This window comes from Vanellus vanellus (assembly GCF_965231255.1).
Source record: "Vanellus vanellus genome assembly, chromosome: 6".
NCBI classification, from domain to species: Eukaryota; Metazoa; Chordata; class Aves; order Charadriiformes; family Charadriidae; genus Vanellus; species Vanellus vanellus.
The window spans coordinates 68,402,350-68,416,072 of NC_138911.1; the positions used below are offsets into that span (position 1 = coordinate 68,402,350).

General features: G+C 43.2%; 2 protein-coding genes across 2 annotated transcripts in view; one reads left to right on the plus strand and one right to left on the minus strand.

The window, feature by feature from the left end:
- Positions 1-529: 529 nt before the first annotated feature.
- Positions 530-2,060, minus strand: SOCS4 (suppressor of cytokine signaling 4). Its single transcript, XM_082485605.1, has one exon. It carries the CDS (start codon positions 2,048-2,050, stop codon positions 740-742), a length of 1,311 nt encoding a protein of 436 aa, XP_082341731.1. The 5' UTR covers positions 2,051-2,060; the 3' UTR covers positions 530-739.
- Positions 2,061-9,213: 7,153 nt separating this feature from the next.
- WDHD1 (WD repeat and HMG-box DNA binding protein 1) overlaps positions 9,214-13,723 on the plus strand; it is a gene marked incomplete at its 5' end in the record, with an annotated part of 29,966 nt that continues 25,456 nt past the window's right edge. Inside the window, 2 exons of the mRNA XM_082485003.1 lie at positions 9,214-9,290; positions 11,372-11,483. Coding sequence (XP_082341129.1) covers positions 9,214-9,290; positions 11,372-11,483 — 189 coding nt within the window. The remainder of the gene's footprint in view (positions 9,291-11,371; positions 11,484-13,723) is intronic.

Below are 13,723 nucleotides of genomic sequence, written 5' to 3' on the forward strand. Positions count from 1 at the left end.
ATCATAGAAAATGAAAAGCTCTTCCAGAACTGCGCTGCTCAGACGATAACGAGCCTTCCTCTTTTCCAACCAAAATCTTTTCCCGACCAGTTTATACATGTTCGTTCCTGTACTGAGTGTTGTCCTTAACTTGAATTGTTTTTCCCCTCCCTAGTGTTTAGTCCCCTGATGTATTTATAGAAAGATCATATCCTCTTTCAAACTTCTTTTTGCTAGGAATAGTAATGTTAGAAATAGACCGATGAATTTACTATATTAGATACGGACGGACATACATACACGCACACAGAGGCTAGAGCACTCATTTTAAAAGAAATGCAGAAAATACAGATGAGTCAATCTTTAGTTAACAGTGCATTATTTCAAACATGTCAGCAACATATGTAAATTACAATATAAAAGACAGATCAAGTTCAAAACTGATTTTTAGGGTTTTTAGATCTAAAGACTATCCATCTATAGAAATACCAGAAAGACTACCTGAAATTCCATAAAACTCTAGGTTGGGAACTGTACCAAAAGCCCACAATGAATATAATTTCTAAAAAAGAGAGCTGGGAAGACTCAAAAGTACATTTGGATAAAAACGCCTTAGAGAGAGGCTACTTTGGGAGGTAAATAATCTGCAGAAAAAGAAAAAAAATCAAATTGCTATTAATAAAAAAACATAGAAGGAAGAAAGACTGAACATCCTATCTGCCTATTTAGAGACAATTTCATTCTTTCACAAAAATATTTTCTAGCTTTGCTGCTCTGGCACATCGATCCTGAGTACTCTAACTTTTGACTTATAATGATATTCCTTCAGATACAGCTTCACTGATGGAGGAATGGGAAGTGCGTCAATACCATCGTAAGTCGTACAGTTGCAAATAACTGTTCTACATATATGTTGAAGAGAGAAAGGAAAAGTCCTGTTTAGCGGAGTGGATAAAAGCGGTTCGAAGAACATACAGGAACTTGGATCTTTGTAGTGCTCTAGGAGTCCCGTAATGTCAGGAGAATGGAAGACACAAGGATCATGGGCATCAAAGCTGAAGTTGTGATTCCACTGCTCTATCCGCGCATGGAGGGAACGACTGTAGCGCCTGAAGCTAACAGAAAACAAATAGTCTTCTTGGGCAGAATCTCGTAACAAAAACGTTCCCTCTGGCTTTCCTTCTAGCAGAGCCTCAGCTGCATATTTATCCATGACTCCCCAGTAGCAGGGGTTGTTATTGATCTGGAGGAGGTCTGGGACTAAGCAGTGGACATAATCAATCTGCGTATGGTATTTTGGAGGTGTTTCCATCTGTAGCAGCTCATCATCCGTTTCCCATTTGGGCTTGTTTCTTTTTCTAGAACTTGTGCACAGTGTTATAACTTCATCATCGGAGTCCATATCGCTTTCATCTTTACTGTTCCTTACCACCCTACCTGTGACCAACTCAGACCTCGAATCACCCCTAAACGAACCACTGTCAGTAAAGTCGCAGGACTGGGAGGGAGAGTCCGTTCCCCCATTGGCAATCTCATCGTCTCGCAGCTGATCCTCTCTTTCTTCATGATGGGATAGATCAGCAATTATCCAGTCTTCCGCTTTTGGACTTATAGGGGCCGTATGTCTTTTGATCAAGTGCCACCGAAATGCTAGCTCCGAGCGCGGAGGGAAAGGACATTTATCTAGCATTAACTCGCTGATATGAATTTTTCTTTTTGATGGCAGTCCTGAGGTGTGCCGACTGCTACAATTCTTTATGGGAAAGCACTGACCCACGGCATCTTGCAGCTTCTGTTTGAGAGACCGGCCTAAAAACCTGTGACCACAGGAATGGTCCAGATCCAGCTCTATAGACGAGCAGCTATATTTCCTCTCTTGGCTCCTTAAATTAGTCCCCGATCTTCCCGCAGCACTAGCTGTTTCAGTGTCAGAACAGTGCTCGCTCTTTTTAGACCAGGAGAGCTTCTTTCCACTCCAGACGTAACCATCCTTTCTGTCTGCACTTCTGCTCCGGCTGCTTTTGGGTCTCACATCTGCATTTTTAATATTACTGTCCTTTTTTTCTGCCATTTTGACAGCTTTGCTTCACAAGTTGCCAGAAAGCAAAGGTCTTGTAGGGTTCTTCTATGTAAGGAAGCTTCCTCAAGGCACCTTCTGGAAATATCTAAGGAAAAAGAAAACACAGCTAAATTAACCGTTATGCATGCACGCAAGAGCAATGCAGGTGTATACAGGACAACAGTGACCACTAAGATCTAACCATGTAAAAATAATATGATCCGGCTGAATTATCTCATACACCCCACAAATACTGGCCTGATACCAGACAAGTCTCTCTTAATCTGTCCTTGGGAAAAACATCCTCCAGAATAAACCATCTTAGGTGATTTTAGAGTATCCGTTCTGACTACACAGCAGAGCAGACAGTTTTAGGTGTTGGCAATCCTATTGTGCTAGGGTCCATTTTAAAGGGAAGCACTTCATGTGGCAGGTGACACTGCTTTAGCTGTTTATTGAGCAAATTCTGCATCTCTTCCAAATAACCTTTCAAGAAGGAACAAGCCAGAACAGAAACAACTAGGTCAGAGTACAAAGAGCTACTGTACCTAGATGATATGCCTGTTCGCTACTAATCCACAGGATGGGATGCCAGAGATCTTTTTCTTAACTGACACTTTTGGGTCACTTTCTGGATAAAAAAAAAAAAAAATAAACTATATCAGTCACAGATTCTGTCAATTTCAGAAAGCTGTTTTCCTCTGCCTTTTCAAACGGAGCTAGAAAATACCGAGCCCCTAAGGGATTGAAATATCTGGGGCTTTACATACTGAAAAGGATTAAAACAAATCCAGTCCCTTACTAAAAGCAATTTTAAAAGGCCGTGAAAGATGGAACTGCTTATTACTCATTAGAGAAGAAATTTTACATTATTAAAATCAGTGTTGCTCTGAGACCTACGGTTGCTGATTTCATTCTCTTTTGTTTCCAAAAGTGTATTGAATTCTCAAATAGATAAGAGGTTTCCTTTTGAATGTTGTACTTTGAAAAAGAAAAAAAAATCCTCCTTTGACTACTCAGTTGAAAGTACAGCAGAATTTTTTCAAGGTACATAGACAGCAATATGTTACGTATGCTATACTGTCCCAAGGCATGGAGAATGTAGAAATACTTCCCATCACGTACCATGATGCTTTTGCACCAAAACGATGTACAGCTCCTCTATTCCACTGGGGTTTTTTGGCTGTCAGTTTTTTGTTGTGTTTTATTTTTTTTTAAACTAATTGACATGGTAAATACTAAGCAGGAAAAGAAAAGGGCATCCACTTCCTCTCTCCATTCAATCCATTCTCATCATCAGGATTAGCCAGCATGACACAACCTCTCTGCTGTCCCCCGGGGCTGCGCAGGCTGAGTTCTAGCCTCTGCTTTCAGTAAAAAGAATAAGACTGCCGTGCCAAAAGGCGTACATGCAATCTGCCGGCCAAATGTAGCCCAGATGTAACTTTCACCCAGGAATTTTTCACATTGCATTCCTTATTTACAACCCACAAACCTGAGAGCTGTGGGGAAAAGAAAAATGGAGGGAAAGGGAGGAGATGCAGAAACGTAGAATGAGGGCAAGATAGGTAAAATATTGCAAACATATGGGGGAAAAAGGCATTAGAGCAGTCTGGGTGAACAGTACCTCACTGGTACCAAGTAGAATCAGAGAACAGGGTCCATCTTCCAGCAGTTACAAATCATAGACTTCTCTCAGGATTTTGCAAACCACTTTTCAGTGAAAACACTGCAGGATGCAATGCAGATAGGAGAAAGGCAACATTTCTATGAGACCTGAAAGACCTCTGTTTAGACCAAGATTCACTGATTGCTTTTGTAACATTTGTATTTTTCATCCAGAAACAGACTAGATTGGAGGACTGAATTCTCTCCACAACTAAAAAAGAGGAAAAAAACAAAAGCAGTCTCATTTATACTGCTGATAATCTGAAGTAACTCCTGAAGACAAAAAGTTATTCTAGATTCATACTGTGGTAAAATACATTAACTCTCTACAGATGGGATTTTTAGTTGGACAGGAAGATATCGCTGAGGTTGCTAAGACAAGTACATAAAAATTAGGATATGAAAAAAAATAGGATGTGACAGTTTTGAAAACCTTCAGTTAACTCATTCTGCATATCCAGCCCATATAAGGAATACGAATACACAGAATATGGGCTTTTAATTAAAAGCTGCAAAACATACAAAACTCAGAAGTGCTGAAAAGGCCCTTTATCTCCCAGATTCAGCCTTGGAACTGAAATAATTTCAGTGGTTTATGTTTATTTCTAGGTGGTTGTTGTATTTAACTGTAAAGTCACTTTCTATTTTGTACCTTTCTTCTATCGCAAATCACTAGTGGTACCTGAACCCTGAAACTCAAACTGGAGAAACAGCACGTGATGCTGTAAGACACGCACCATTAGCCAGCAACACGGAGAGCTGTTTCCCTGGGGTTTGAAGGCTGCTGGAACTGAGGCGCCAATTCTGCCACGTCAGAGCAGTAATTGTTAATCAGACATAACACAAGACCCATGGAAAGACCACAGAATAAATGAAGAGAAAGGGATGTCATCCTACTAAAGCCAGGTTTGAATTTGACCTTGCGAAGGAAGAGTAAAGGATGGGGTTTGGTGGTCAGCTTGCGACTCAGGAGACAAAACCTCAGCTTCTGAACGTGTTATAAACATCCGTGGGCTTGCAGGCAAGCTGCCTTCTGAAACACCCACCGGCCATGGTGTATTTAGGTGCCCAAATCCCACCGTTTGGCATTACAATGAAGGGTCATGCCTTCATACCTTTCCGAATCCGTGATTCACAGCCCCGCCAATAAAATGGGGACCACAAATAATTTGGGTGTTGGAAAGAAAAAGGCATAAAGGGCAGTCAGGCGTTCAGTGCTGTATTACCACTTAAGGCTATCCACGTAAACCAGCTATTCCTTTCACTGCAAACATCCAAGGGAAATGCCACATACCATATATCCATTAATGGCTGGAGCACAACTGAAAGAGCAGAAGAGGAGGGCAAGGATAAAAGAGAGGGAACACAGAGTGTACTTTTCCCTACAGGGCAAGGTTAAATGGAAGAGTCCATCACCGTGCAGCTTACATGCATCAGTTCTGAGATCCTTTTGGTAGACACAATTAGTCTCCTGCGTACAAAAGCCACCTTCTACGTGGGGATACCTTGGGCATCTCAGAAACAGACAGATCTGACAAAACCCTTATGCTTGAAAATCTTCCGCCTAAGCAAACGGCAAAGGTAAAGCAACATGCAGGGATAAGCAGAGTTCACTTCGGGCCATGGAATCCGGCTTGTAGTTCAAGGTTATCCAACACTGTCACAGCTTACAGTCCCCGAGGACAAGCAGAGAGCTGGGTGGTTTTTGTTGTTGTTTTTATAATGTGCACAGCTCCCTCCTTCAGAAGCACGTCTCTCACCAGGCTGCGGAGGGGCGGGCGCAGACGGCTGCACAAGATGCTTTTTCTTTCAAGCGCTGATGCCTCATCACTAAAACTTCCAGCCCAAACTAAAAGCAATATCTAGTAGCTAGTTGGAGGCAATAACAATATTACCTCCTAGCCAGAGGTAGGCTGCAATCAACAACTGTGGTAAGACAGTCACAGCCTCACCATATGTCTAATTAAATCAGCAGCAAATACCCAATAACTGCAATAGGGCAATCAAAACCATAAGCGTAGACAGACCTTTTTTTTTTATTTATTCAATAAATACTGAACTGCTTTAACTAGATATTTATATCCTGAGCTGCTGGAACCTTGCATCTAGCCCAGTACCTCCAAGTCCTCTTCATCAGGCTGCCTCCCTTTCAGTATAACGAAGCAGCAAAATACCGTATGAAATATCAGCAAATCACTGTCTGAAGCAGACATGGGGGTCTCCAGCCCACCATCCTGCTCAGAGCCAGACCGCTGCCAGCGCAGGCTCAGGGGAGGCACAGCACGGTCTGGCCATGTCCTGAAAACCTCTGAGGATGGAGGTCCCACCACCTCTCCAGTGCTCCCATGCTGCATGACCCTTCCAGGAAATACTTTGAAAGTTTTCCTTCCAAGTACACAAAAGCTAAAGCATTGCTGTATTATGCCTCTAATTAAACAAGAAAAGGAGACTCACACAAAGACCAACAAATCAATTCTGGAATTGTTACAGAAGTTGATATTCTTCTAGGGCTGATAAAATCCTGAGAGAGAAGAGCAAGCTGTAATAAATCGGAGCACTTTTTCTTTCAACTTACATAAAAGTTATTTAAAAAAATTCTCACTGGTCACATGCTGTTTTCATTAATTTCACCCAATTAGATTTTGGCCACAAGACCACTTTTTAAACCTGACCTTCCACTGAAGTTGAGCTGTTACTGACTTATTTTGGAAAAAAGCCCAACCTATTAAGGATAACATTAAGTCTCAATTCCTCTGTCTTAACTCATTTTTCTTCAGTTTTGACTATGTTTATTTTGATTTATGATACCATCCAAAATACATACACTTGGCTCCAGAGGGCTTTCCAGCAAATTAAAGCAATAATCACATACACATAAAAGAAAGTGACTGTCTAAGGATACCAATGATATCCTACAATGCTGTCTTCCTACTTGGAAACACCCTTGATTCATCCTGGGTCTGTATAACCCCAGAACTGCAGGAGGATGAACCCCCCCAACACTGGGACTATTTTATTCACGCCCAGGAGGTGGAAGTGATTTGGAAGCAGGTGCCAAAAGGTGAGGGCTGCTCATATCTACTGCTTTAATGAAACTCTGCTCATGTGCTGAAGGAGAGACGCACACAGCGCTTGGCAGACTGCAGCAGCACTAAATCAGTAAAAGCTTTATGGTCCATGACCAGCACTTCGTGCTCCACCCAGAAACCAAAGAGGAGAGCAGCGCGATTCCCAGCTCCCGCCCTGCCGCTCCGCTCTCTCGCAGCCACTTACACCTATTAATCAAGTCAGTAGCAGGTCGAGTTCCGGACCGGATTTAAAGAATAACCTTGCATTTGATGCCGTGCCACTTCGGATGTGACAAAGCCACTGGGCCTGCAGTCCCTTGACCAAGTGACCATGGGATCCCCCACCCTCCAAAAAGCCTCCCCTGAGTTTCCCCATGCCGTTCAAAGAGTTATCCCAGCAGGCAGCACCTCCAGACAATGAATTCAGTTGCTACATAGAACTGGACTTAAAACGGCTTTTATATGGTAAAATATTTTAGGTGCAGTTCGTATGAGAGTTTCTGCACATTAAAATAATAAAGAAAAATAAACACAGTTGACATGCGTTTGTCTCCATCCTGGGCAGCGGCTTACAGCAAGGCTGCTGTAAGTATAGCTTGGTCTTCCCACTCATCTGATCAGCAGTTCAGCTCGAAACATTTTGCTAGAACACGTTATCCTCACCAGAAATCACGATTTACTGAAATATGTCAGGATACACCCATGGAAAACATGTCTCCACACAGCTTCCACAAGGTTCAATAATGAAATCTGGGCTTTTTTCTTTTTTAAAAGAAGCGTGCCTGCTTTGTAATCCTGTCACTCATTCATGAAAGTACCAACACTGTGACTGTTACAGAGAGCCCGACCACATTTCCGATATAAATAAATCACTCTGCTCACCCCAACCGCCAATAACTCCGCTGCAGAGCAAAACTGAAGATAAAAGGGGTTTGCCTGGAAGCAATTTTTTCTTGGAAGCAGGAACAAACTGGGCCAGATCATTAAAGCTACATAAAGGGAAAAGAGAGCACTCTGATTTTTTTTTTCTTTCTCCTTATTTCAGGTATGCCGAGCTCTAACATTTTTCGCCCTTCAAGAAATAAACCCCCGACGCTTTCTTCTTCCTATTTTTCAGCGTGCGAAAGCATAATGATTTCTTTGCAGTGCCATCGCTACCTGCCCAACCGCAACCGCTGTCAACCCCATCTAAAGCACGCGCGTCGGGACGGCCGTAATTACGGGGTAATTCCATAATTACCACAACGATCTCCAAGTGGGCTTGACCCCGCAGCCTTCACTGGGGCCAGAGCGCTCCCGGGCCTCCCCGCAACCCTCTGCTGTGAGGCGGATTTTGGAGGCACTGCCCCTCATCTGGGCTTTCCCTGTGCCTCTTGAGGGGCTGCCATTAAATAGATGTACGTGCAGTAAACGCATATGCACGCTATACGTTGAGGTATATACACGGGGCATGCAGCCACACAGAGTTTTTCCACAGGGGGAGCGAGCACTCACGCAGGGGGGAGCCCACCCCGCCGACAGGGGCGCAGACCCCGCCTGACACCGTCCCTCGCCCTGGCCCCCAACTTACGATCGTCCGGAGGGAGCGGCCGACGGCGCTGCCCTTCCCCGGGGAAGCCGCTCCCTCAGCCGGGCAGGGCGGCCTGACCCGCGGCGGTGACGGCCGGAGGAGGAGGAGGAAGAAGAAGAAGAAGAGGAGGAAGGCCACCAGCACCTCCGCGGGCAGCCGGAGTGAGGCAGGCGGCGCGGAGCCCGGCTCCCTTCACCCGCCGGAGCGGAGTCGCTGTGAGGCGGCCCCGGCCGCGCCTCCCGCCGCCGCCATCCTGGCTCTCCCGGCCGGCCGGCCCCGGCCCCGCCTGCGCGGAGCCCCGCCCCGGGCTCTGAGGGGGCCGGGCCGGGCCGGGCCTCGGGGCGGGCCGGGCGGCGGGGCCGGTTGCGGCGGCGGGGGCGGTGAGCGCGGGAAGGCTCGAAGCGGGCGGCGGGGCCGGCGCGGTGAGCGGGCGGGAAGGTAGCGCGGCCCCGGGCCTTCTCCTCGCCCCGGCGGGCGGCGCGGGCCCCTTTCCCGGCGCGGCGCGGTGTGGAGCGGGGTCGGGCGGCCTGGCTCGGCCTGCCCCGGGCTGCCTGAGGGACAGGCCCCTCGCCCCCGCCGGCCCCCCGTAACCCGTTCCCTCCCCCCCCCCGTTTTCTTTCACGGTTCGCCCCCGCGGCCGGGCCCTGGCGAGGCGGGGAGGTGCGGCTGCCGTGTCCCTCATCGGCCGGGCTGTAATCTGCTTAGGCCGGGCTGGCGGCTGAGCCCCACTGTCCCTCAGCCTTGTGGGTGGGTGGGTGTCCCAGCAGCTCTGTCCCTGCCGTCTCAGGCTCTTTCTGAAGCTTTTTGTTTTCAAATTTATTTTACGTCTCTCCCTTTTGTCCTCTGTAAATAAACAGGTGAGAGCGAAGATGCCTTCTGCGCAAAAGCCGATGCGGTACGGCCACACCGAGGGCCACACGGACGTCTGCTTCGATGACATTGGGAGGTAACGGCCTAATTGCTAGAGACCAGGGTGAAGTGTGGCCTGGGGGAGGGATGGTCTTGTTCCTTTCTATGGCTTTCTCAGGAGTTTCTGTAACAGTCACTGCTGGGTGAGATACACTGTGTCCACCTCTGGAGCCCTCAGCACAGCAGGGACATGGACCTGTTGGAGTGGGTCCAAAGGAGGCCACGAAAATGATCCGAGGACTGGAGCACCTCTGCTGTGAGGACAGGCTGAGAGAGCTGGGGGTGTTCAGCCTGTCAGTCTCTGGGGAGACCTTAGAGCCCCTTCCAGTACCTAAAGGGGCTACAGGAAAGATGGGGACAAACTTTTCAGCAGGGCTTGTTGTGATAGGACAAGGGGTAATGGCTTTAAACTAAAAGATGGAAGATTCAGACAAGAGATAAGGAAGAGTCTTTTTTATGTTGAGGGTGGTGAGCCCCTGGCCCAGGTTGCTCAGAGAGGTGGGAGATGCCCCATCCCTGGAAACATTCCAGGCCAGGTTGGACGGGGCTCTGAGCAACCTCATCTAGTTGAAGATGTCCCTGCTCGTGGCAGGGGGTTGGACTAGATGGCCTTTAAATGTCCCTTCCCACCCAAACATTTCCATGATTCTGTGATTTATGGCCAGGCTTGGTCTCGCAAATCCTTTGGTTTTTTTTGCCTGTGTTGAGAACTGACTATAAGGCATATAGTTTGATGCCCTGAATTTTGAAATGAGAAATGATTGACATATAACTTCAATGTAAGCCTATATATAGGCATAAGTATATATAGTATATATGTATGTATATATATAAAACCTCTATATGTAGTTTCTATAAGAGCGATTTCACAGCATCTAGCAGAAATTGGTGTAGTGTGGGAGAAAATATGTTCATATATGCACTAAGAAATTAAAAATATAGTTGAAGAAATCCAGTACTGGGCTTGCTGTCTTTCTTGTTATTCTTGCGCTAGTTCTTGAATGTATAAATATAAATTAAATATTTGCCATTATGTTTTCATTACCAAATAAATGGTAAACCAGAAAACAAGCCCTCTCAAAATGAACTCAAGGGGTAAGTCTGACTTACTGTACTGACTGGCTTAAGTCCATATTGTCTTATTCCTTTCTTTAGTTCCTTAGTCTTGGTACAAAAAGGACTGTTAAGAATTAGTCTGGTAACAATCACTCGTGACCACAAAAGCCTTGTTTGCCATGACAATGCAAATCTTTAAAAAAAGATGCAGACATCTCTGCTGAAGACCACTGGTCTGCTACTGCTGGACTCTCCAGCATCAGTATATTCAATATCAACACAGTGTTGTGTTGCTGTCAAACTACAGCCCGTACAGAACTAAGAAGAGCAACATCACAGCTTCACCAGTGGCTTTGTAATGCTTTGCTCTTTAATTAGATTTTTTTTTGGATTGCAAACAACTTTAGAAAAAGAGAATGCAAGGCTCAATTATAGAGTCACAATGTCTTTAGTTAAAAATCCCATGCAAACTTCTGTGTATTTGCTCTGTGACTTTAAGTTATTGTTTGTTGCATTAAAATTGTGAAAGTTAACTCCAGCAAGCTTGAATTCCATATTAACTATTTTTTAAGGGTTCTGTAGGCCTGGAACATGTTAAGCTTGTTAAACTTCAGTCAAGTACGCATTAACACTCTTAGCTTTGCCTTCAACTTTGTAATTAGCTGTAAGGTAAGTTTTCAAAGTCTTAAGAAGCAATTAAATGCCCAGTTCTTAGACAAATCGGTGCTAATTAAGTCCTTTGAAAAATTTGCTCCAGGTCCTGGAAAAAATGGATTGACTGGTAATATCTAAGGGTCAGTTCAGATGGGTGCCAGGCCTAGGTAGTTATCAGAGACTCAAGGTACTGTGTTATGCTACCAGATGGGATTTTCCCCCTTCCTGTGTTTATTAAGTTACTTAAACATAATAAATGTAGGTATTCACTGTATCACATGGTATGTATTGTGTTTCAATATAAAAAAAACCCTAACACTTCAGTAACATTTTCGTGTTGAGATTGAAAGTCACAGTGGCCATCCTTTTCCATTCCTGAATGTTAACAAATCCTGTGTCTTTCCACAGCTGCATTGTAACTTGTGGCAGTGATGGAGATGTTAGGATTTGGGAAAACCTGGATGATGATGATCCAAAGTCCATTAATGTGGGAGAAAAGGCCTATTCCTGTGCTCTAAAGGTATCGTTGTTAGCAGAACTCCTCTAAGTTGTGTGATGCTGGTGTTGATGCGGATGCTCAGGGATACTGCTTGTGTGGGTAACTAAACATATACTGGGATAATAAACAGAAAAAGGCAAGCAAAATACTCTATGTAGTGCCTTGCAGTCTGAAGTATGTTAAATATGTTGTCTTCAGATTAATGTATGGAAAAAATAAATTGAACACTGTTTAATGAGTGGCAGGTATTTAAATTTGAGCATATGAACGTATTCTACCTTAATGTCTAAGTGAAAATATTAAAGCAGTATTGAAAACATTTTTTTTTTTAAATACACAGAAATGTAATGGATTAACTGTGCCTTTTTGAATATTTTAACTAAACTAAGTATTTTATATAAATCAAGAATACTTTTGACAATTCATTTTACCCCAGGCAGGATTGTAGAGGAATTATTCCTTATACTAAACTTCTGTAATATTTTTTTCCTTCTCTTCCTTCGCATTCAGTTATACTCACTTCTGACTTTGATCTCCTTTCTGAGAAATAAACCCAGCAGATTAAGCTAATTATGCAATGAACTTTTTAGGCTGTTTCAGTGTTTTCTCACAATGTGAGAAAAGTTGCAAAAAGTTTCTCGGCGTAAGGAAAAAGAGCCAAGGTGTTGTTTTATGTGGGCCTGTTTTAAGGTCCAAGGAATTATAATCTATATTAATCAAAAATTACTTTCACAAAGCCAGAGCCTGGTAATGCTTTGGTAATACTCTTTTGTAATTGGTTGATATTTTGCTCTCAAAATTGTCATTTAGCCCAAAGATGCCTCTGACCCACGGTCCCCAAAGTCAGAAGAGGATAGGATCCGTGCTTGCACAAGTTGTAACAGTTTGTGAGAATGCTGATTACAGGCAGTTCTGTAGTCAGACTGACATTTGAAGCATAACCTGCTCTGTTTTAATGTTAGGGCAGTTCCTTTTACTATATCCTGCAGGAGTCATTATTTGTAAATAACAAGACAAGTAAGTTACCTGTGTAAATTTGTATAATAGAAAATTATTCTTTTTACTATGCACGTTCTTGTATTTAGCTTGAGAATTCTCACAATATTTCCTTTATGTCCAATTATTGTTATATTACATTAGTAATAGAAGGTCTAAAATGTTGTCTTTGTGGCAATTGTAGAAGAGAGGAACTCTAGAAGTCTATATAAGTTCTTTAGATACCGTGTAGTTAACTCTTCAGTGATAAAGGAAAATTTTAAAATTATTTTTCAACTATTTGTGATTTTGGAGAGGAGTATGAAAGAGGAAATAAATGAGAATTAACATATTTCTATTATATTTTTAAAATAATAATTTGAAACCTTATTCAGAACTACTGTCTTAAGTGAAGCCTTTTTCTTATACCACTTTTAACATACCTCATGTATCTATTCCTCAATACCTATATAATCCATTTTCATAATTGATTTTTAGGGTATTTTGCTGTTGATTTTCATTACATTACTTATCTTTTCACAAACCAAGTGAGGTGACTTGAATGAGTTCTCCTAGCAAATCAGTGGCAGAGCTAGAAATTGCTAAAACTATTAATGAATAGAGGAGGGAAAATCCTGTTTTTAATGTTTGACCCTAGTAGGAAAAATCCTCTGCTCCTAAGTTTATTGTAAAGTGCTTTTAGTTTTGAGGGGTTTTGTTTTTATTTTTAAACAGTGAGATTAGTAACGCTTTGTGACACTTAAGGAAATCTTTTTTCAAAAATTCTTCATTAATAAAAATGGACCTGATATGAGGTGTTGATGTAATCTAGGTAATAAATCTCATCTCCTCCTTAGTTAGGTTACTTAGTACTGGCTGCTTTGTTTATCTTCAGGATTTTTACTGTAACTTTAGGCAACTTAAAAAAAAAAAGCGCACACACACACCCAACCCCAAACAAAAAACCCTCAAGGGAAATACGGCATTTCTTCATTTAGATATTTCAAAAACTTACTGCTATGTACAACTGAGGAATAGTATTGTCATTTAAAGAAGAGGTACTACTTTTCCAAGTACAGGATAATTATTCCTTTGTTTTGCACTTCTTTTCATCTGGATTCATTTTTACTAAACGTCTGTCTTCTGTTTTCTGAAAAGAACTAAGCTATAGTTCACGAACTTCTCATCTTTCCCTGGTGGCATTTAACTGAGACGTTCGGTCCGAGGGTGCCCTCTGCTGATACTGCAGCGTGTTAATCTAAATAGGATGCAAGATTCTTCCTGCT